Source organism: Palaemon carinicauda, chromosome 13 (assembly GCF_036898095.1).
Source record: "Palaemon carinicauda isolate YSFRI2023 chromosome 13, ASM3689809v2, whole genome shotgun sequence".
Classification (NCBI taxonomy): Eukaryota; Metazoa; Arthropoda; class Malacostraca; order Decapoda; family Palaemonidae; genus Palaemon; species Palaemon carinicauda.
This window is the reverse complement of record NC_090737.1, coordinates 136,161,357-136,185,162: the sequence shown is the minus strand read 5'-3', so window position 1 is coordinate 136,185,162 and position 23,806 is coordinate 136,161,357. Positions and strand designations below refer to the sequence as shown.

The 23,806-nt window shown below is 42.1% G+C and overlaps 1 protein-coding gene across 3 annotated transcripts in view; it reads left to right on the top strand.

Moving 5' to 3' along the window:
• smo (smoothened) overlaps window positions 1-16,791 on the top strand; it is a 91,322-nt gene extending 74,531 nt beyond the window's left edge. For 2 of the 3 annotated variants that reach the window (XM_068385923.1, XM_068385924.1), the window contains exons 12-16: window positions 779-844; window positions 3,466-3,605; window positions 10,412-10,571; window positions 11,100-11,328; window positions 15,543-16,791. In XM_068385923.1, the coding sequence (XP_068242024.1) occupies window positions 779-844; window positions 3,466-3,605; window positions 10,412-10,571; window positions 11,100-11,328; window positions 15,543-16,364 (1,417 nt within the window). In that variant the 3' untranslated portion in view covers window positions 16,365-16,791. The remainder of the gene's footprint in view (window positions 1-778; window positions 845-3,465; window positions 3,606-10,411; window positions 10,572-11,099; window positions 11,329-15,542) is intronic. The other variant, XM_068385925.1, reaches the window with a different exon arrangement.
• Window positions 16,792-23,806: the final 7,015 nt, after the last annotated feature.

Genomic DNA, 23,806 nt, shown 5'->3' with positions numbered 1-23,806 from the left:
ACATCATAGCTAGCTTCAAGAAGGAAACTAGATCAACCCTAGGTGAGTATATATATATATATAATGTTTTATTAACAATTTTACCCCCAAGCTATTTGGAACTTTCCAACCCTTAGCCCCCAAGCGTTTTTTTTTTTCAAGCACATTTTGCAATATATTTTTTTTAAATTGTTCTAACAGCCTTGATTTTTGTCATAGAGAGGTCAGGTTGGTCTCATTATTCTGGAAAATGCCTGAAGTTTCTCATAAAGTTATCAAAAATATGCAAAAAAAATGTAAATAGCAGTTTTTTGCAAGGATGTACCGGTACATCCATGGGGGTAAAGGGATGAGTTTTGTGAAACGTACCAGTATGTCCATTGGGGCTAAAAGGGTTAAAATTCTGTTATAATAAAACTTGGCTTTCAATACTGTACAAACCCCTTAATCATATTGATATTACCCTTCTCCCGTCCCTACACTTATTCTGCTCAGTATGTCTTTGCACAATGGAATAGGGTAGGATGTTGAGGACCATTTTAAAACTCTGGACATACACAGGGGAAGGCTGTTTTTTCCTATCACAGCAGGTTGGTGCAAATGAAATATTCTTTGTAAATAAGGCGTCTTATCATGAATAATTGGAGCATTGTATCGCTTCAAGGTAATAAATTATATCTTGTATTTGTTGAAAAAATAATGAAAAATTAACTATGCACTCAGCATTATATCCATAGATCAGTAGATCTAAATTGTAATTATTATTAATAAAATTGAAATATTGTTCCAATTGTTGCAGGGTAGCCAATGTTAAAGAGCATCACACTCACCCTCATGGGCTACTATTTACTCCCTATTTCGATAAGTAATACGATATTCCTTATAATTTTATTAGACTTTCTCCCCTTTTAGATGTTTCTGCACTGTACTGCACTGAAAACTTCTAACGTGTTTTTTTGTATTTTGCATGTTGATCAGTTCCCTTGGAATTTTAGTTTTAAGCTGATTGTTGTTGATGTGACAACATACAGTAATCTATGTTCCCCCCAATTATCCTCAGGAAATACAAACTTTTGTGTCTAAAATCAGCACACAGGCGGCTACTTTGTGCTACATAAAGTACTGAAGGTTTTTTTAATCGTAGGTGCAGTGTTTTATGCTTCAACTTGTTTGTACATTCCTTATAGTCTCTTGGCACCCATCTCAACTTCATGTTTTTGCATTTTTCACCAGACTTAAGAAAAAAAAATATATGGCAAGCTGCATGAGCCTAGCAATAGGACTAAGTCATGCTAAAAATTACATAACCTTTGTTAAGAAGAAATGTTTTAATCCTTTCATTTTGTAATTTTTTAATATTTTTCTCCTCTCTGGTCCTTAGTTGCTGACTTTCATCTTAATTTATTGGACAAAATTTACGATGTTTTTAATTCTATATCACTGATCTGGATGCACCTTTGTTCAGTTAGTTCTTTGCGCATGTTTCATAAGATTTTTCATGATTTTGACCAATCTGTATTCAGGTCTCCCAGGCTGTATTATCCTTTATTTAGTACCATGTATGTAATTAATTCTAACAGTCTTTCCTTCTCCATCATAAGGCTCAATACTACACAGTATTCTAGAAGTTTTAATACAGTTGTGACCAGATATGGAATGGTCTTCCTAATCTGGCATTTGAATCAGTGGAACTTCAGAAGTTCAATCTTGCTGCATATACTTTTTTCTTGAACAGGTTGACATGAGTCCTGTTTCTTAGTTTATATATGATTGATTTATTCAACATTGTTACTGATTTTAATTTATTTTATGTCTTTATTATTTCTCACTAATAGCTTACTTGTTACTTTTCTATTTTCTTACCGCACTGGACTGCTTTCCCAAATGTGGCCCTCGATCTTATAGCATTCTGCTTTTCCAATTAGTATTATAACTTTGCTAGTCACAATAATAATTATAATTATAATAATAATAAGGAAGAATAAGATTATTTTCTGGAGATGCGTGACTAAAGGTATTGAGAATTTTTAGGTAATTTTTATACATACATACATAAATATACCAAGGCACTTCCGCCAATTTTGGGGGGTAGCCGACATCAACAAATGAAACTAAAACAAAAAAAAGGGGGACCTGTACTCTCTACGTTCCTCCCAGCCTGACAAGGGACTCGACCGAGTTCAGCTGGTATTGCTAGGGTGCCATAGCCCACCCTCCCCCGTTATCCACCACAGATGAAGCTTCATAATGCTGAATCCCCTACTGCTGCTACCTCCGCGGTCATCTAAGGCATCGGAGGAAGCAGCAGGGCCTACCGGAACTGCGTCGCAATTGCTCGCCATTCATTCCTATTTCTAGCACGCTCTCTTGCCTCTCTCACATCTATCCTCCTATCACCCAGAGCTTCCTTCACTCCATCCATCCACCCAAACCTTGGCCTTCCTCGTGTACTTCTCCCATCAACTCTTGCACTCATCACCTTCTTTAGCAGACAGCCATTTTTAATTTTTATAAAAATTGAAAATGTTTTCATACACAATGAAAATCTGTTTGGGTTGCAGCTTTTTTTGTAAGTTAGATAAGCATAAGAAGATCACAGCTTACATAAATTTGGTACTATATTTTAAAATTTCCTCCCGCTTATTTATTAAACAATGGTTAAAAGACCACTTTAGAAATTGAAGCAAAGTACTGTATTTAACTGTAACCTCTCACTTGCTATCCAAAAGTTTAAATCAATCCTGTAAAAGGATTTCTTAGCCAGGGTGTATTTTTTTCTAGTATACTCAGAGTATACTACTATGAGAGCTTTAATAAATCCATTTCAACTATTTTATGCATAGGCTGTGTGATCAACAAAATACATAGGTTCCTACACATATAAAAGCCTTTTGTCCTTTGAAATATGGAATATGTTTTTAGCAGAGTTGGAATGATCGTTGAAATTGTTATCGAGGTAGTTGGTGACAGGTGGGAAGTTCGGGTGAGTAAACCCCTACCTATGTGTCCCTTTACTTCCTTAGACAGATTTTGATATGACTAAGGGTATATTGTCCAAGGTGGTTTGAGGATTTAAGCATTCCAATGAACAAGTGCATGGCGTAACTTTTCTGCCTCTGTATTGTCACCCTTATAGCACAAACTGTTTACTTTGCCTTTTTCTCATACATGTTTTATGAATTTATGTCTGTTTGATATATGTATTTTCCACCATTGCTCTCATTATTTGCTTGGCCTATTACTATATATGTATTTATTCTCTTTCTACTTTGCATATGTATACCTTAAAAGAGAGGAATTTTCATGGAATGTCATTGCATTATGCATTTTTAATGAAGTTGCAGTAGAGTTTTTGGTTTGCAAGTTGGAATGCAGATTTTTTTTTTCATTGCATTATGCATTTTTTATTAAGACGGAGTATGAGTTTTTGGTTTACAAGTTGTTATGAATATGTAATTTTAATAATTTGCTTTTTAATACTTTCAGAGTTGCTGGTGTATCTTCAGAAGAGCCATTGCGTTTGTCTAAGCATAAGGTCATAGCACAGGCGTTTGCTAAACGTCATGATCTCAATACAGCTGGAAGACTCTCGATTAGTTTGCACTCATTGCATGCAGACCCAATTGGTAATAAAGAGCATCGTATACAGTACACAGTACCCTTATTAACGTGCTAATTATACTTGATAATTACTTGGTATTGACCATGAAAGTTTTGATTTTATTTCTTTTTGTATTTTTAGAAGGATATGATTATCAGATAAGTAAATATGGTAAATATACTTGTGCATCATTTTCAACGCTTAATTTTTAAATATTAAACTTAGCCGGTGAATATATAATAGCTGACGTCTCCGACGGCTCGACAGATTCCAAAAACTCGCGAGCGATCACCGTGAAGGTTGCGGGTGTGCCCACCAGCGCCGACTATCGGCCAGATACCGCATATACTTGTAAACATCTCCAGTTCTTCTCTGTCGGTTTCATCGACAAGTTGATTCCACTCGCTTTATGACCTCGAGTTTTCTACCGAATTGGTGAAGTACTTTGTTTTGGTTTTATTGCTTTCGCCGTGTTGGATTATTCAATACTATCTTCAAAAGAAATGCTTTTGAAAGGAGAGGAAAAGTGTTTTGCCCTTACTTTTTTATCTCTGGTTTTTCCATAGAGTAAAGATGGCCGACCCTTCCCTCAGTGTACGGAAGTGTGTTTAAGGCTTTTAGTAATTATTTTATCACGTTATAAATTATTGTTGATAATTATAGATTTTCCTCTATATATTTTATATCTCGCCCGCCTTTATTAGGCCTCTTCGATTAGCTTTCCATTTATACTAAACATCAAGATAAATTTTATGTTTTGTTTATATGCGGCCTTTACCTATTCCTCCCCTAGTCCGAGATGTAGGCGGTCCTAACTTGGAAACCGAAGTTAAACAACGTTGAGCCCATTCAACTTTTATTTTCGTTAAGTTTAAATCATTTGCTCTGTAAGAGTTATGAAATGAATTTTTTTTAGAAAATATTTTAAGAAATATATTCTTTGAATAGTCTTCGTGCTGTTTTTTCAAAGATGAACTAACGTTTGGTTTATTTATGCTACGCAGTTTGCGCTCTATCGTTACGATAGAGAAAGAGAGAATCACGGTTTCACTTTGCAGAAAGAGTAAATCGATTTTGACGTTTTGTTCATTCTTCTTTCAAACTGAAGTGTTTTAAATACTAATTTAAAGGAACTGGTTAATTTTCAATTTCTTAGTCCTTTCAGTTTTTTCCTTTGGTCAAATAACCTGTTTATTGACGAAGGGTGAGTGGGCAATTCTCTTGTGTGTGACAAGAGAGAGAGAGAGAGAGAGAGAGAAAGAGAGAACGATCCGATCTTTATTCTCGTCCCAAGTAAGGAGTTTGGGAGCGAGTAACGTTGTTCTCGATTCAGTTTTTTACTCTCGTCCCAAGTCTCTGTACGGGGAGAGAGGATAAAACGTTTTTAGTTTTTATTCTCGTCCCAAGGCACTGTACGGTGAGAGATTCAAAACGTAGTCTTTAGTGAACTAGTGTTTAGTCTCCTCCCCAGTCACTGATCCTTTTTAACTTTATATATTTCCGTTTTATTCGATATATATGTATATGTTTATTGATTTTTGCATGTGTGTTTCATTTTGTACTAATGTGCTTACATTATACGACTCATTTCGCAATTATAACCTTTTGATGTAAGGGAGAATTGCGTGCTTCAGGTAGATATCAGTTTTATTCATGCCTAATGTGAAATTATTGAAAAATACGATATCAGTGAAGTGAGTGCAAGAAAACATGTGCTGTGTTGCGGAGGGTTCGTTTGTTCGTGCTTGTCGCTCCCCTAGTCTGAGACCTCTTTCAAGCTCCCATGCACCAGGGAGGAGTAATGTCGTAGGACTTAAGGGGACGAGAGGCTTTAACCAACGTACAGACGTTCCCTCTTTGGTATCGGACGTTTCTCGTCAAGATCGCCCTTACCATAAGACGGGTGAGACTGTGTTCTCCTCGTCATCCGAAGACTTTTCGCAAAAGAAACCTTGGCGCAAGGTTTCTAGACCCTTTAAGCGAAAGTCAGTCCCTTCAGGACAGGTCCAGCGTCCTGGCTGTAGCCATGGGGACAGCTCTGACCCTTTGCAGTCGTCGGAAGACTGTTCGCCTATTAAACGCAAGCGTAACACGGGGTCCGAGGGTCGCGGTAAAGGTAATGTTTTGCCAACACAGACGTTACCGTCGTCTCGGCCCGTTCCGACTCCCGTTGATCCTAAATGGGTTGTCCTACAGGACATGCAGACTAAGCTTGCCTCCCTTATGGAGAAGTATGACGTTGAGCAGGTTCACGATGAACCTTCGCTTTCGAGTCGCCGTTACGCTAAACGAGACTCTGGCCGTCAGCCGCCCAAACGAGCATTTACTCGTCCGTTTGACGGTAGTGCTGACGTTTCTTGTACTTTGAAACGTGATGTCAGGAGTTTTTCACGTCAGTCACGTGACATGGATCCTCCCTCGCTGCAGTCTCGTGTTGACTTTCAGCCGCTGCCGCAGTCTCGTGTTGACGTTCAGCCGCTGCCGCAGTCTCGTGTTGACGTTCAGGACGTTTGCCAACCAGCTCAGTTGCCTCGACTTGACGTTGAGCGTCAATCACCGCAGTCGAAGGTTGTTTTGACTCCTCAGTCTAGGCAGTCAATGCAGTTCCGACGTGACATCGAGCGTCCATCAACTCCTGTTGTTGTTGTTGGACAGTCACAAGGTTTTCAGTCCTTTCAGCAGCGACCTGACGTCGCTTCCTCTACTGCTACTGCTGCTCCTTTGCTTGTTGACATTGCCTGTCAAGCATTGCCGCCGCGGCAGGTCTCTCCTTTTCATGAGACTAGACAATTGTCGGACGAGGTTCCTTCAGATGAGGAAGTTGCTGATCCTCCTCCTACTGATATTCCTTTGGGGACTTTGTCAGACGGAGAGGAGCCTAAAGCTGCTCAGACCTCTATGGACTTTAAAAAAATCATGCTGATTTTTAAGGATCTTTTTCCGGTCCATTTTGTAACTGCTGCTCCTCGTTCGCCTTCGTCAGGGTTTACGCTAGGCCTAGCTACTTCGAAGCCGTCGTTTTCTAAGCTAGTGCTCTCTCGCTCTTCTAAGAGAGCTTTACGTTTCCTAGGCGACTGGTTGATCACCAGGAGGAGTTTGGGGGAGACAGCCTTTGCTTTCCCTCCTTTTAAACTGGCTTCTAGAGCGAGCGTCTGGTATGACACGGGAGAAGTTCTCGGCTTGGGAGTTCCTGCCTCTGCCCAGGGAGACTTCTCAAGCCTCATAGACTCTCCCCGTCGCCTGGCCATGAGACGCTCCAAGATTTTATGGTCGGCTTCAGAGCTAGACCATCTCCTGTTTTTTCGAGCGTTTGAAGTTTTTATTTGTTGGTTGGTCCCTGGGAGCCTTAAGTCAGAAGGTCTCTCCAGCTGTCAATGTTTTGCTGTACAATTATGTCATGCATGAACAGGGCTATCAGGAATGGCTCCAATGATCTGACAGCCACGTTCACTGCAGGAACAAGGCTATCAGGGATGGCTCCAATGATCTGGCAGCCACGTTCACTGCAGGAGTACTTAAGATGTAAGTGCGCTCAATGTGTTCATTGTCAAGACAAACTTCACGATGAAGACTACCAAATCTGTCTTGGCAGCAGTAAGGGAAGGCGACTGGATGGTCTCTCTCGACCTTCAGGATGCATACTTCCACATCCCGATTCATCCAAACTTTCAACAACATCTGAGGTTTGTGGACGGGAAAGTAATGTACCAATGTCGAGCACTGTACTTCGGCCTCATTCCTGCTCCTCTTGTTTTTACAAGGCCCTTGCAAAATGTAGCAAGCTTTCTACATTTTTTGAGGATTCAGAGCCTCCCTTTATTTTGACGACTGGTTAATCAGGGCGTCGTCATTATATCACTGTCTGGAGAGCCTCTAATGGATATTAGACCTAACCAAGGAGCTAGGTCTCATAGTGAACGTAGAGAAGTCGTAACTTACAGTACCCCATCCCAGACTATTCTTTATTTGGGAATGGAGAAACAGTGTCTTGATTTTTCGGGCCTTTTCGTCTCCCACAAGAATGGAACAAGCTCTGTTAAAAGTCCTTCACTTGCAAGAGGAAAACAGTTGCTCTGTAAGAGTTTGAACTAGTCTCGTGGGAACTCTTTCATCGCTGGAGTAGTTTATCTCTCTGAGGAGACTCAACCTATGCCCTCTCCAATTTCACCTAAACCATTGGAACAAGGAGAAGGGCTTAGAGAGTATCTCTTTCCCAATCTCCAACCCAGTCTAGACATGTCTGACTTGGTGGGACAGCAACATCAGACTTCGAGAAGGTCTTTCTCTTGCGATCAAGAACCCAAACCATGTGTTGTATTTAGATGCTTCGGTTTTGGGTTAGGGAGCTCCACTGGACAGTCTGGAATGCTCGGGTCTTTGATTCACGGATCAGAAGGAACTCCATTTAAGGCAAGTAACATCTCTCCTTTGGCGAGATTTGTGCAAGGAAAAATTAATGTTTTGGCGGACTGCCTCAGCAGAAGAGGACAAGTCATCTCAATGGAGTGGACGTTGCATAAGACTGTGTGCGAGAAGCTATGGATGACATGGGGTCAACCCACCATAGATCTTTTTGCGACTTCTCTGACAAAGAGGCTCTCGACTTACTGCTTTCCAGTTCCAGATCCAGAGGCAGCCCACATAGACGCTTTCCTGCTGGACTGGTCTCACCTGGACGTTTATGCCTTTCCACCTTTCAAGATCCTAAACAAGGTGCTGCAGAAGTTCACCTCTCACGAAGGGACCAGGTTGACATTGGTTGCTCCACTCTGGCCCGCGAGAGAGTGGTTCACAGAGGTACTTCTATGGCTGGTAGATGTTCCAAGAAGTCTGCCGTTACGGATGGATCTCTTGCGACAGCCTCACGTAAAGAGATTTTATCAAAGCCTCCCCACGCTTCGTCTAACTGCCTTCAGTCTATCGAAAGACTCTCTTGAGCTCGAGGGTTTTCGAAGGAGGCAGCTAGAGCGATCGCGAGGGCTAGAAGATCCTCTACCATCAGGATCTATCAGTCGAAATGGGAGGTATTTAGAGACTGGTGCAAGTCCTCCTCTATTTCCTCTTCCAGTACCTCTGTAGCCCAAATTGCGGATTTTCTCCTGCATCTGAGAAATGTTCGCTCCCTCTCTGCTCCCACTATTAAAGGCTACAGGAGCATGTTGGCGTCTGTTTTCAGACATAGAGGCTTGGATCTGTCAAATAACAAGGATCTCCTTAAGTCCTTCGAGACCTCTAAGGAGCGTCGTATGTCAACTCCCGCTTGGAACTTAGACGTGGTCCTAAGGTTCCTAATATCAGACAGGTTTGAGCCATTGCATTCAGCCTCCCTGAAGGATCTCACCCTCAAGACGCTTTTTTTTGGTGTGCTTGGCTTCGGCTAAAAGGGTCAGTGAGATCCATGCTTTTAGTAAGAACATCGGCTTCTCTACTAATAAAGCTACATGTTCGCTTCAACTTGGTTTTTTGGCCAAGAACGAACTGCCTTCTCGTCCTTGGCCTAAATCTTTTGAAATACCTAGTCTGTCAGAAATCGTAGGTAACGAAGTTGAAAGAGTGCTGTGCCCCGTTAGAGCTCTTAAGTTTTACTTAGCTCGAACTAAACCATTACGTGGTGGTTCTGATTCCTTATGGTGCTCCGTTAAGAAGCCCTCATTGCCCATGTCTAAAAATGCGTTATCGTACTTTATTAGACTTTTAATCCGGGAGGCACATTCTCATTTAAATGAGAAAGATCGTTGTTTGCTTAAGGTCAAGACGCACGAAGTGAGAGCGATAGCAACTTCGGTGCCTTTAAGCAAAACAGGTCTCTTCGAAGTATTATGGACGCGACCTTTTGGAGGAGCAAGTCGGTGTTCGCTTCATTTTACTTAAAAGATGTCCAGACTCTTTATGAGGACTGCTACACCCTGGGTCCATTCGTTGCAGCGAGTGCAGTAGTGGGTGAGGGTTCTACCACTACATTCCCTTAATCCCAATATCCTTTTAATCTTCTCTTGAAATGTTTTTAATCTTGTCTTGGGTTGTACGGAAGACTAGGAAGTCTTTCGCATCCTTTTTGATTTGACGGGTGATCAAATGTTGTTTCTTGAGAGCGCCCAGATTAAGGGTATTGATGAGGTCCTGTTATAGGGGTGTTCGCCCTGGATATAACAGCTCCTGGGAGTCTTTCAGCATCCTGAGAGGATGGCTGGGCTTCGTGAGGAAAGCGGACTAATGAGGCAGAGTAATAATCAGAGTCTGCTTCCTTACCAGGTACCTATACTTAAGTCTGTTTTTTGAATAATTGTCAAAAACTCTTGAGCATATACGCCTTTATTGTATTAATACTGGTCTCTACCCACCACCATGGGTGTGAATCAGCTATTATATATTCACCGGCTAAGTTTAATATTTAAAAATGATATTTTGATTATAAAATAAATTTTTGAATATACTTACCCGGTGAATATATAAATTAAAGGCCCTCCCTTCCTCCCCGATAGAGACCTAGGGGACTGAGGAGAACTGGAGATGTTTACAAGTATATGCGGTATCTGGCCGATAGTCGGCGCTGGTGGGCACACCCGCAACCTTCACGGCGATCGCTCGCGAGTTTTTGGAATCTGTCGAGCCGTCGGAGACGTCAGCTATTATATATTCACCGGGTAAGTATATTCAAAAATTTATTTTATAATCAAAATATAATTTTTTCATTTTTTATATACTTCTTCAGCAAAATTTTTAATGCTTTGAAAAGCATTATATTTTTTGAAAGAGGAAAACTCAGCTAACATTCCTGTTGACCATTCTTGTTATATGGCCTTGAAGTACTGTATGAGATTATCATTTCAGGTTTGAATTTCGACATGAACAGTGCAACATCTGGGGATCTGTCATCAGCATGGGCAACTGCTATACCTCATTTAATGGCAAGGCGTGGAGCAGTGGTCGGGTCTGCAGCTTTAGGACTGCGCAGAAACTCTGTTGACTCTGAATTTAGCATAAGTAGAAGGTGAGGTCAATTTTACTCCTCTGAAACTATCCCCTTTTTCAATAGACCATTGAACCTATTAAATTTATTACATGTGTTTTTCAAGAGAGGGGCAATCTTAACGACACCAGAGTAGGAAGAAAATAATTAGTTTTAGATTTAGTTAATTTCTAACTATGTAAATTTTACAAATAAAATCAATGAAGTTACTGGTGGCATTCCAGAATAAGTTCTGTCATGATGGTAATATTTCTCTAGACTAGAATTATCTATAATACAGCATTTATCAAGTCCCTGGACCACTAGACACCGTGTTTTACTAAACATTATGTCTTTTATGCCTCTGAAATTAAATCATTAGCTTTTTCACGATGGAATTTTACAGGGTAAAGTTAAAGTTAGACTGTAGTTTGAAAATTAACTAAAGTTAACAATAAGAACCAAAGGCCCGAATTCTATGTTGTGACCCTTGTACTGTACTATATAGGCTTTCATGTTAAGTGGGTATCCAGGACTTAAATGTTCTTGGTGATCTTTCTCTTCCGATAGGTTCTCAATTGAATCAGGGCACAATAATCGTAGTTCCCGACGGCATTCTCTGGATTCCCAGATGTCCTTTCATGTCTCTGATGCAGAACGATTAGCAGCTCTTCACACTGCAGCAAGGTTTGGTCGACGCAAAAGACGAGACTGGTTTAATCTTAGACGCAGTCGCCGTGCAAACGCTTGGGACCGAAGGGGTTCCAATACGTCAGATGATAGTAATCTTGGTTCCATGGTAAGTACAGTTCTTGTTTTATCTTTTGAATGTTGTTGTAAAGTAATTGAGCGCATATTTCAAGTTCTATGTACCAACAGGAAATTATACTAATCAACCAAAAGGAAATAATACTAATCAATAATGCTGATTGGTAGTAGGAAAGATTAATGAATGATTGAATAGGTTGGAAAGGGAGTTGGGTTAAGGGCTTCTTTTTAAACACCTTCAGAAGCAGTTGAAGTGGATACATCTTTTTGCCTGAAAATGACAGACAAACGTATCCATTGTAGTTTGGAACTTTGGAGTCTCATTCATTTGTGGGATGAAAGAGGTTGAAGTGCTTGTTATTCCTTTGTAGATTTTATAAAGAACTTTACTATCCTCTGAAAAACCCTGAATGAGTTTTAAATTAGGTTCTTGCCCATCATGTTCCCAGTAAGAAAGTTTGTAAGGTCTGGCATGTCTGGTTGCATAAAATTCCTCTCTTAAAAGATAAATCCATTTTGTGAGTGGAACCATGATCCTTGTGAAGGCTTGAGAAATTGTGCCAAGATTTGAAGAAAAGATAGTTGAATTTTGTTCAGAAATTTTTCAAACACATATTTATATGTAATATGTCTTGTTGTTACTTTGTGATGGGCAAAATGCAGCAAAGAAAACTGCTCGATAGGATTAACGTTGAAAGTTCAAATAAAACTACAAGGAACTTCACAGCTGGACTGCGATTTAGAATTGATTTATGGATAGAGCATCTGATAGCAGGTTTATGAATATGGGAGAATTGAATGGTTAAGATTTCCAGTTTTGGTAGATTTGGAACCAACTCTTTGATTTTGTAGGATATGTAGCATTTGGGGTGTTTGAATGTGCGTGGATGTAGTACGATAGAGAGTAAAAGATGTGAGATTGGAAGCATGTTTAGAAGTAGAAGGATGGATGTATTGGCCTTGTGTGAGACAAAGATGAAAGGAAAGGGTGAAGTGATGTTTGGTGAAATGTCTGGTAGAGTGTCTGGGATTGAAAGGGGAAGAGCGAGAGAGGGTGTGCCCCTATTTGCTGAGTGAATGGATGACAGGTAAAGTAGTGGAATGGAAGGAGATATCATCTAGGTTAATGTGGGTAAGGGTTAGGTTGGGTAGGGAATGTTGGGCGTTTGTCAGTGCGTATGGGCCAGGTAGTGAGAAAAGTGAAGAAGAGCGGAATGAGTTCTGGAATGAATTAACTAGATGTGTAGAAGGACTGGGTAGAAGGAATTATGTAGTTGTCATGGGTGACTTAAATGCTAGAGTGGGCGCTGGAGAGGTAGAAGGTGTCATTGGGAAGTATGGCGTACCAGGTGAAAATGAGAGTGGTGAGAGACTGGTAGATATGTGTGTTGAACAAGAGATGGTAATAAGTGCTAGCTTTTTTAAAAAGAAAGATAAAAATAAGTATACATGGGTAAGAGTGGCAAATGGAAGAGTAGTAGAAAGGGCATTAATGGATTATGTGTTGATAACTAAAAGAATGTTTGGAAGATTGAAAGACGTGCACGTGTTTAGGGGTATGGCTAACGGTATGTCTGATCATTTTTTGGTGGAAGGAAAATTAGTTGTAGCAAAAGAGTGGGGGAATAGAGTGGGTGGATGTAAAAGGGAGCTAGTGAGGGTTGAAGAGCTAATAAAACCGGGGGTAAAAAGTAAATATCAGGAAAGGTTGAAAATGGCATATGACGAGGTGAGAGTAAGAGAAACTGGTAATTTAGAGGAGGAGTGGAAGTTAGCAAAAGAAAATTTTGTTGGGATTGCAAGTGATGTATGTGGCAAGAAGGTGGTTGGAGGCAGCATGAGGAAGGGCAGTGAATGGTGGAATGAAGGAGTGAAGGTAAAAGTGGAAGAGAAAAAGAGGGCTTTTGAAGAATGGCTGCAGAGTAATAGTATAGAGAAGTATGAAAAATATAGAGAGAAAAAGGTGGAAGTAAAGCGCAAGGTACGTGAGGCAAAGAGGGCAGCTGACCTGAGGTGGGGTCAGGGAAGTCATATGAAGAGAATAAGAAGAAGTTTTGGAAAGAAGTGAAGAGAGTAAGGAAGGCCGGCGCAAGAATTGAAGAGACAGTGAAAGATGGAAATGGAAGGTTGTTAAAAGGAGAGGAGGCAAGGAAAAGGTGGGCGGAATACTTTGAAAGTTTGCTGAATGTTGAGGATAATAGGGAGGCAGATATAATTGCTGTTCCAGGTGTTGAGGTGCCAGTGATGGGAGATGAGAATGAGAGAGAGATTACAATAGAGGAAGTGAGGAGAGCACTAGATGAAACGAGAGTAGGAAAAGCATCTGGTATGGATGGTGTGAAAGCTGAGATGTTGAAGGAAGGGGGTGTGACTGTACTTGAATGGTTGGTGAGATTGTTTAATATGTGTTTTTGTGTTGTCAATGGTACCAGTAGATTGGGTCTGTGCATGTATTGTACCACTATATAAGGGTAAGGGAGATGTGCATGAGTGTTGTAATTCAAGAGGTATTAGTTTGTTGAGTGTAGTTGGAAAAGTGTATGGTAGAGTACTGATTAATAGGATTAAGGATAAAACAGAGAATGCAATCCTGGAAGTACAGGGTGGTTTTAGAAGAGGTAGGGGTTGTATGAATCAGATTTTTACAGTTAGGCAGATATGCGAGAAATATTTAGCAAAAGGTAAGGAGGTGTATGTTGCGTTTATGGATCTGGAGAAAGCATATGATAGAGTTGATAGGGAAGCAATGTGGAATGTGATGAGGTTATATGGATTTGGTGGAAGGTTGTTGCAAGCAGTGAAAATTTTCTACAAGGGTAGTAAAGCATGTGTTAGAATAGGAAATGAAGTGAGCGATTGGTTTCCGGTGAGAGTGGGGCTGAGACAGGGATGTGTGATGTCGCCGTGGTTGTTTAACTTGTATGTTGATGGAGTGGTGAGAGAGATGAATGCTCGAGTGCTTGGACGAGGATTAAAACTGGTAGGCGAGAATGATCATGAATGGGAGGTAAATCAGTTGTTGTTTGCGGATGATACTGTACTGGTAGCAGACACAGAAGAGAAGCTTGACCGACTAGTAACAGAATTTGGAAGGGTGTGTGAGAGAAGGAAGTTGAGAGTTAATGTGGGTAAGAGTAAGGTTATGAGATGTACGAGAAGGGAAGGTGGTGCAAGGTTGAATGTCATGTTGAATGGAGAGTTACTTGAGGAGGTGGATCAGTTTAAGTACTTGGGGTCTGTTGTTGCAGCAAATGGTGGAGTGGAAGCAGATGTACGTCAGAGAGTCAATGAAGGTTGCAAAGTGTTGGAGGCAGTTAAGGGAGTAGTAAAAAATAGAGGGTTTGGCATGAATGTAAAGAGAGTTCTATATGAGAAAGTGATTGTACCAACTGTGATGTATGGATCGGAGTTGTGGGGAATGAAAGTGATGGAGAGACAGAAATTGAATGTGTTTGAGATGAAGTGTCTGAGGAGTATGGCTGGTGTATCTCAAGTAGATAGGGTTAGGAACGAAGTGGTGAGGGTGAGAACGGGTGTAAGAAATGAGTTAGCGGCTAGAGTGGATATGAATGTGTTGAGGTGGTTTGGCCATGTTGAGAGAATGGAAAGTGACTGTCTGCTAAAGAAGGTGATGAATGCAAGAGTTGATTGGAGAAGTACAAGAGGAAGGCCAAGGTTTGGGTGGATGGATGGTGTGAAGAAAGCTCTGGGTGATAGGAGGATAGATGTGAGAGAGGCAAGAGAGCGTGCTAGAAATAGGAATGAATGGCGAGCGATTGTGACGCAGTTCCGGTAGGCCCTGCTGCTTCCTCCGGTGCCTTAGATGACCGCGGAGGTAGCAGCAGTAGGGGACTCAGCAGTATGAAGCTTCATCTGTGGTGGAAAATGTGGGAGGTTGGGCTGTGGCACCCTAGCAGTACCAGCTGAACTCGGCTGAGTCCCTGGTTAGGCTGGAGGAACGTAGAGAGTAGAGGTCCCCTTTTTTGTTTTTGTTTTGTTTCTTGTTGATGTCGGCTACCCCCCAAAATTGGGGGAAGTGCCTTGGTATATGGATGGATGGATGTAGCATTTTATAGCTTTTGTAATACATTGAATGGTAATTAATTATATGGCATTCTAACACTCAATGAATTAGTAGGGAGACTATTGGTGAGTAATAGACTACAGTATTAGTTATCCAAATAACACCAACATGAAGTCCATATTGTATACTGCAGTACCAACTTTTTTTTTTTTTTTTGACAGATTCTACCTGCAATCACCATTAATCAGGATACCTTATTCGCAAATATGATGAAACGCCTTAATATCAGTTCTGATGATCCTACACGTTCAGAAAGAGGAGCGCCCTCGGCCCCATCTACTAAGTCAGTTAATGTACCTCTCCCAGGCCAGACTACCATGGAATCAGAAGACGAGTTTGGAACAGAGAATCATGCATACGCTGACAATGATTCCGTTTCACATGCTGTCCTAAGAAAAGTTCTCAAAAGTGTCGATTTAAAGCGGCAAGATGAAGGCTACAGGAAAAACTCAAATGAAAGGGATAGGTTATCGTACAGTCCGATTTGTGCTTGTGGTAGAATTAAAAATGGAGACGTTAGTGGAAAAATTAATAAATCAAGTGTTGGCATTCAGACTTCCCTTACAGAATGTTCCAGCTCAAAAGTGATTATGGTAAGCAAATCTGTACAAGTATCTTCGCCCATGCTTACGAGAGCAAGCCATGGCTGTCAGACAAATTCATTATCAAACAGCAACAGTAGTGTAGATCATAGTCATAGGACACACGAAGGCAGTAAGAAAATAACTGAAACAAGCTTCACTAACCAAAGAAAATCTCAAAATGGTGAAAGACCCGGAACACCAATGACAAAGCTAACAAAAAAGCCTAATGCGAGTGGTGAAAAAACAAGAGCTAGTAGTAATAAGAACTCTAATAATAGTTATGGATCACACAAGCGAAATACAAGTGCCAAATGTGCGAGTGGTCATGGAAGGAGACGACGAAGCAGAGAGGCTTCAGATATTATGACTGTCATAGATATTGGGGAAGTAAGTGATTAAAAGTTCCTAGGTGATTTTTAATAATATCATGATACTGCACATGCCCTTGCTATGAGTGAAAGGAAATTGCTTCTGCTGGTTTGAAGCAATCGTGACCACATCCTTATTGATGTTTGGATTTAGTCTCAGGTAATGAATAAGTTTAAGCCATAATTTTGTGACTTGTGGACTATATTTTTAATGATTTTTTCTTTTTTTAAGGTAGTGTGTGTTATGTAAACTTTTATGATATTGTGTAATGATGTATAGCATATAAGATATTGACGACAACTTTGCAGCTGTGAATTACTAGTTTTAAGATTATGAAGTTCACCTTTAAATTCTTATTTGTGCAAGTTAAGAAAATATTGTTTTAATTGCATTGTCAGTTAAAATTACAATATTTTATACTGTATATTTTATATGTAAAAATATAGGGTAAAAGATTTTATGAATTTCCTTGAATATATGACTAGGGATATATTTTAAAATGGGTTAGGGGTCCAGTAAAATCTATCTATCTATATACCAAGGCACTTCCCCCAATTTGGGGGGTAGCCGACATCAAACAAATTAATAAAAAGGGGACCTTTCCTCTCTACGCTCCTCCCAGCCTGTTGTTGCAGCAAATGGTGGAGTGGAAGTAGATATACGTGAGAGAGAGTGAATGAAGGATGCAAAGTGTTGGGGGGCAGTGAAGGGAGTGGTAAAGAATAGAGGGTTAGGCATGAATGTAAAGAGAGTTCTGTATGAGAAAGTAATCGTACCAACTGTGATGTATGAATCGTTGTGGGGAATGAAAGTGACGGAGAGACAGAAATTGAATGTGTTTGAGATGAAGTGTCTGAGGAGTATGGCTGGTGTATCTTGAGTAGATAGGGTTAGGAACGAAGTAGTGAGGGTGAGAACAGGTGTAAGAAATGATTCAGCTAGAGTGGATATGAATGTATTGAGGTGGTTTGGCCATGTTGAGAGAATGGAAAATGGCTGTCTGCTAAAGAAGGTGATGAATGCAACAGTTGATGGGAGAAATACAAGAGGAAGGCCAAGGTTTGGGTGGATGGATGGAGTGAAGAAAGCTCTGGGTGATAGGAGGATAGATGTGAGAGAGGCAAGAGAGCGTGCTAGAAATAGGAATGAATGGTGAGCGATTGTGATGCAGTTCCGGTAGGCCCTGCTGCTTCCTCCGGTCGCCTTGGATGACTGCGGAGGTAGCAGCAGTAGGGGATTCAGCAGTAAAATCAAAGCAACGAAAAGTAAAATGTTGGCTTGTTAGCAATCTGATATGTTAAATTAAAAGACAGAAGACAATGCACTTACTAATTGGATTAATTCTTCCTCTCCTTACAGGATAGTAATTTGGTCATGAATAAACCTTCACATAAAAGAGAAGATAGATTACCTGGTCTATGTAAAATAAGTAGGGCTTTAATGATCTGACAAAGTGTGATAGATAATTGGAAATAAGCATCATTCTAATCAAGAAAAGCATGGAGTTTCCTTTTCTGATGGAAGACGGTTCGGAATAAATCCCTTCCATCCTGAACATGGTTCGACAAAAGCGAGAGGTTGATGACCATCCTCCATCCCCTAGGAAGTGTTATCTGGCTGAATCATGGAGAATAGTTGTCTACGACCTCAACTACATTCTTTACCTACCACCGCACAGAGTCAGAGATTTTTTGCAATTTTGGAAGGGAGAACTGATAAGGAAATTTTGCCACAATTCCCTTTGGAGGCCATGAAGCCTGAGAGGAAATGAAAGATAAGATGGAGTTATGGTTGTCGTTCCTCCAACGCTCCAAACTCATAAAGATTAAAAATAAAGTAGTATATACAGTACTGTATTTCAAGAAAGAGTGAGAGTTCATTATTGATTCATACTGAAGAGTAGTGCTACTCGTCAAGCCTTTTTCTTTTAAGATAAAGTTGGCCCACAGGTTTGCTGTCTGGTGAGTCAGGAAAGAGATGGTCTATCCTTCAAGCAGCACTTTGTTTTGTCCTCTGGGCTGCTAACCTAATTGAACTAGCAAATTCCACCACCATGATTCAACACAAGATACCACTTCCAGAAGCCCAGTGGAAAATGTGGAACTCAAGCAGAAAAGGACAACCTTTGTCTTGGTCGTCTAAGATGGCCCCGCAGCATAAAGAAAGGAACAAACTCCCTGCATTAGTCTGCTCTTAGATGGAGGCTTACCCGCATAGCTCGGAAAACAATAAACCTGCTTTGGTCCGATAGGTGGAGGCATGCCTTCAGTAAGCAGATTGATGGGTCAACCTGTAGAAAAAAAAAAAAATCACTCCCCTCCAAGAGAGGAAATCCCTCTGCCAAGTTGGTTAAGAAAAGAATCTTCAGGTCCCGAGATCAGAGTTTCACTGGCCGAGGAACCGACTAGATAATTCTAGACCACTGAATTCCATAAGAGGGCTTTTAACCATGGGAAACTCCATAATGCTTCTCAATGACCATAAGCAACCTGTTGAAGGTGGGTGGTGTGGTTGCCTCTCTTAGGTCATTGTGTAGATAAATCATCTTGATAATCTTCTAGAAGTGCCACTCAGACTTTGCCTCTAACGGCAGGTACCACCCTTCTCCTTAAGACTTTGGAGCTTAGCTCAACATAACTTATCAACATATTTAGCCCTTTAATTTTCAGGACCACATTTTAGAATGGTATGGCACCAGAGATGGCAGCCATTAATTGAGCTCTCTAGGAGCAAATTTGTTCTACATAATTGCTTCAAGGCAAAAACTACAAGGTTTGTATTTAAATCAATCATGAGGAGGCATTATGCAAGCCAAACAACTTAGATGCTATATCAATCAATCCTCCAAGAGGTTTTTGCGTCCTTTGCTTACGGGCTGCCAACGCAAGAGCCCGTGTCTTACACAAGGTAAGGCATTCTACACATACGCGCATGCTTTGGTCTTGCAATAGTGCCGGAGGTGTTCACACTGGTATTCACATAGTGTCAGATTGAGGACCGTTCACACGAGATATGTCTTGAGGTATCAACAATTAGCTGATTATGGCTTTCTCAAAAGCACAGTAACTCCAGGACAGATTCTCAATTATTTGTTTGTGATAAGCATGCAGAAATCTGATATAACCATTTTCCCTCCAGCAAGTTCAGAGAGGTTGCTGAGCAGTTCCCGTCTTCGCAAAAATAAACATGGGATTTGGCATGTCACTCAATCATACCCAGAGAAGCTCTCCCCCTACAGTTGTCTTCACACCAGTGATTACCTCTTGACAAATATGAAGAAAGCAATGGTTAGCCTCCAACATTAATCTCTCTCACCATATGGCACTTTAGGAAATGATGGATAAATGTCTGGGTTAAATAACACAACCTTCTTATGTGAAGATCATAGGTTGGAGGAGTATCCAATCTTGGTAGACCAGATCAATCAATGAGGAAAAGTAGACGCAACAACCATGCATAGCAGAAATTGAGTTTGACTTTGTAGAGAAAGTGATCACCTGTTTACCACACTGCTACACTGCTATACAAATTAGTTAATTTCTCCTATGCCAGATAGACGTACCACCCTGGAATACCCATAGAACCATCTGGACATTTTCAGTTATTCAGTGGAAGCCACAAGGTAAAGTATGGCTGAATAGGTTATTTGCCCCAGGTAAGGTAGCTTCAAATTGGCCTTTAGCCAAGTGGTATTCCAATCTCTTGGCTAAGGCAGTGTTTGCCTTGGTACAGGACACTTCGTCATCAGCCTGACATTGCCAAGGTATCATTTCACAGGTGGAACTATACAGCATCCACTACAAGAGGCTTTTCTGCTAGGCTTGTTCAGATTTATGAATACCACCAGTAGACCTCAGTAGCAGTGTACAAGGGGTAGTGGGCCATTATTGTAGTTGGCAACTGGTTTTTAGCATATTTACAAGATTGCAAACTTTTTGAGATGACACTGTACCTTGGTAAAAGGCTTACCCTTCAATACGCCAGAACATTGATGCAACGGGGATGAGGAACCGCTGCAATTGCAGTATGGAATTTAAAGAGGTTGGACAGCAAGAATAGAGGTGAAGCAGAAACCCTCGACTTACTGATACATCCCCCTTTAACAGCGGCTGTGGTTCTAAGGCCGATTATATCCCATCTCTTTTCATTGATACTTGTGCTGGCACACGAGGACGGGCTGCGGCTGTTCTCTTGAGGTACAGCCTCAAGCTCCTTACTGGGCATAGTAAGAGATGGTCTTGGTCATCTGTTACAGTGCGGAGACTAGAAATCCGGGAGTCGTCGAATCGAGGATCCGCTACTCCCGGGTTCTGAGTCTTAGCAATAAACTCGGGGACGAAGCTGAACGTTACCTCTCCCCATCCCCTTGAATGAGCGATGTCATAGGAGAGAGAGTCTTCCAAGTTAGGTGGCAATCTGATGCCTGGCGTAATGGTTCATAGGGAGGTCTCTTAGGAGACCTGAGAACTCGAACCCCGTTCCATTGGGAGGTCTCACTTCCGACTGGGGGCAGGTAAGCTCATAACTCCATATGAGTAAAGAAAGTTCTAGCGATGAAGAAATGTCCATTCCTTTCAGTCTGAAGGTGAGGCTTAATGCTGAGCGCTAGCCTTTCACTGCCGAGACAGAGGCGCATTTCTTAATGCAAATACACGAGGAACTCCGCTATTCCTGGAATAGTGGCATCGAGTGGAGAGATACCCCTTCTACGACACCAACCACAAAAGACTTTCCACTTTGCCTGGTAGACTGCTGCTGATGACTTCTGCAGATGTCCAGACATCCTGATCGCAACCTGTTGCGAAAATCCTCTCTCACAGAGGAGATGCTGGATAGCCTCCAGGCGTGAAGTCGTAGTGAAGCTACGGCTTTGTGGAAGACGTTGGCGTGTGGTTGTTTGAGTAGATTGTGTCGTAGAGGGAGTTCTCTTGGAGGCTCCGTTAGGAGGTGCAATAGATCCGGCAACCATTCTGCATGATGCCATAGCGGAGCTATGAGGGTCATTGAAAGATTGACCAATGTTCTGGTCTTGAAAGATTGACCGATGTTCTGGTCTTATTGAGTACCCTCATTAGACAGAACGGGGGAAAGGCGTAAACGTCGATGTTGTCCCACCGTTGTTGGAAAGCATCTTGCCTGAGAGCCTTGGACTGGGGATTAGTACAGCGGGAGCCTGAAGTTCAGGGCCGTTGCAAAGAGGTCCACAGTCGTAGAACCCCACAAAGTCAGGACTTTGTTGGCTACTAGATGATCCAAGGATCACTCGGTACTCACTATCTGAGATGCTCTGCTCAGATTGTCGGCGAGCACATTCCTTTTGCCCGGAATGAAGCGTGCCGATAGTGGTATCGAGTGGATTTCGGCCCTTCTCAGTATTTCTACTGCTAGATGGGATAGTTGCTGCGAAAAAGTACCTCCTTGCTTGTTGATGTAGGCCACTACTGTGGTGTTGTCGCTCATCACCACCACGGAGTGACTTGCCAGGTATTGTTGAAGGGCTAGAAAGACAGCCTTCATCTCTAGGAGATTTATGTGGAGTTACTTTTCTGACTCTGACCAGAGGCCTGAGGTCGTGTGGTGCAGCACGTGCCCCCCCCCCTTTTTTTCTTTTTTTTTGAAGTATCTGAAAACAGCATCAAATCCGGGGGTGAGGATGAGAAGATCCACTTCCTTTCGTAGATTCTCGTCTTCCACCCACCACTGGAGGTCCGTCCGTTCCGTAGGTCCCATGGGGATCTGGATGTCCAGGGAGTCGTAAGCTTGGTTCCACCGGGGACTTGAGTCGCCACTGGAGGGATCTCATCCTAAGGCGACCATTGGGAACTAGACGGGCCAGCGACGAAAGGTGACCGAGGAGACGTAACGACAATTGGGCTAGAAGTTCTTCTCGTCTGAGAAAAGGTCTTGCGACTTTCCTCAGCCTTGCTATCCTGTCATTTGATGGGAAGGCTTTGTGGAGAATGGTGTCTATAATCATGCCTAAGTATACCAGTCTTTGAGTGGGAAGCAGGGAAGACTTCTCGAGATTTACCATGATCCCCAGATCTTGGCAAAGTCTCAGAAGTTTGTCTCGGTGTTGAAGAAAGGTTGACACAGAGTCTGCTAGGATTAGCTAGTCATCCAGATAACGGAGGAGACTGATGTGCTAGGATTAGCTAGTCATCCAGATAACGGAGGAGACTGATGCCAATCCCGCATGCCCAAGATGATACTTGGGTGAATACTCTGGTGAAGACTTGTGGTGCTGTGGAAGGACCAAAGCACAGGACCTTGAACTGGTATTTTCTGTTGTCCAGGCTGTATCTTGAATACTTCCTTGAAGACAGATGGACTGGGATCTGGAAGTACGCGTCCTTTAGATCCAGTGTGCTCATGAAGTCTTGCGGTCTTACTGCTAGTCTGACCGTGTGTGCTGTCTCCATGCTGAACGGAGTTTGTTTGACAAACTTGTTCAGAGCCGAGAGGTCGATGACTGGTCTCCAGCCTCCAGAAGCCTTCTTTACAAGAAAGAGTCGACTGAAGAAGCCTGGGGATTCGTCGAGGACCTCTTGGAGAGCGCCCTTCTTTAACAGGGTCTGGACTTCTACCTGAAGGGCTTGCCCCCCTTGCCGATCCCATGGCAAGGGATTTCAATGACACTGGATTCGTCGTCAGGGGCGGTAGAGATGTTATGAAAGAGACGCGATATCCTAGACCGATCACGGAGATTGTCCAGACATCGGCCCCGAGTTGCTTCCACCTGTTTGCGCAACTTTGTAGGCATTCCCCACTGATGGTAATGCAGGGGGACTGCCTATCCTAGCGTTTGCGGCCTCGGCTGCTCCCTCTAGGAATTTTGCCTCCTCTTAAAGGGCTTGACACCATCGTCTTCGCTGCAGTTGTCATCGTAGTGGTCTTGGCTGGACGGGACTGCTGTGGTGCTGGAGGCTTATAAGCCTTAGATGTTAAAGCCCTATGGAGGAGGGAGTCTTGATATGACTTCCTCCACCTCTCAGCAGCATGTTCCACATCCTTAGGCTCGAATAGAACTGACCCCTCCATGGAGGAATGTCTGAGCCTATTGATCTCGGCGCTAGTGACCTCCTGGTGGAATCTCTCAACTACTGCATCCCGACGTTTCAGGATAGTATTTGCCCACAAGTTCGAGACTTGTTGGGCCAGAAACTCGATCGTGCGAGTACCTGAGAGGAGGAACATTTCCATAGCTTTCCTGGTACGTTCCTTGGATAAATCTTCAGAACGTATCAGGATACCTAAGGTCCCCAACCAGATATCGAGCCACGAAGTAGCTTGCAAAGTACACTTTGCGACCTTCTCCTGGTTGAGGATCTCTGCTGCCGAAAACGAGACCTGCCGGTTGGAGAGTCTCTCAAGAGGGACTCCCCTGGTCAGCTCTTCCTGCGAGTGGTGAAGTGGAAGAGCTAAACAAGGCTCCTCCAGGATCTCAAAGTACCTCCTCTGCTGTACACGAG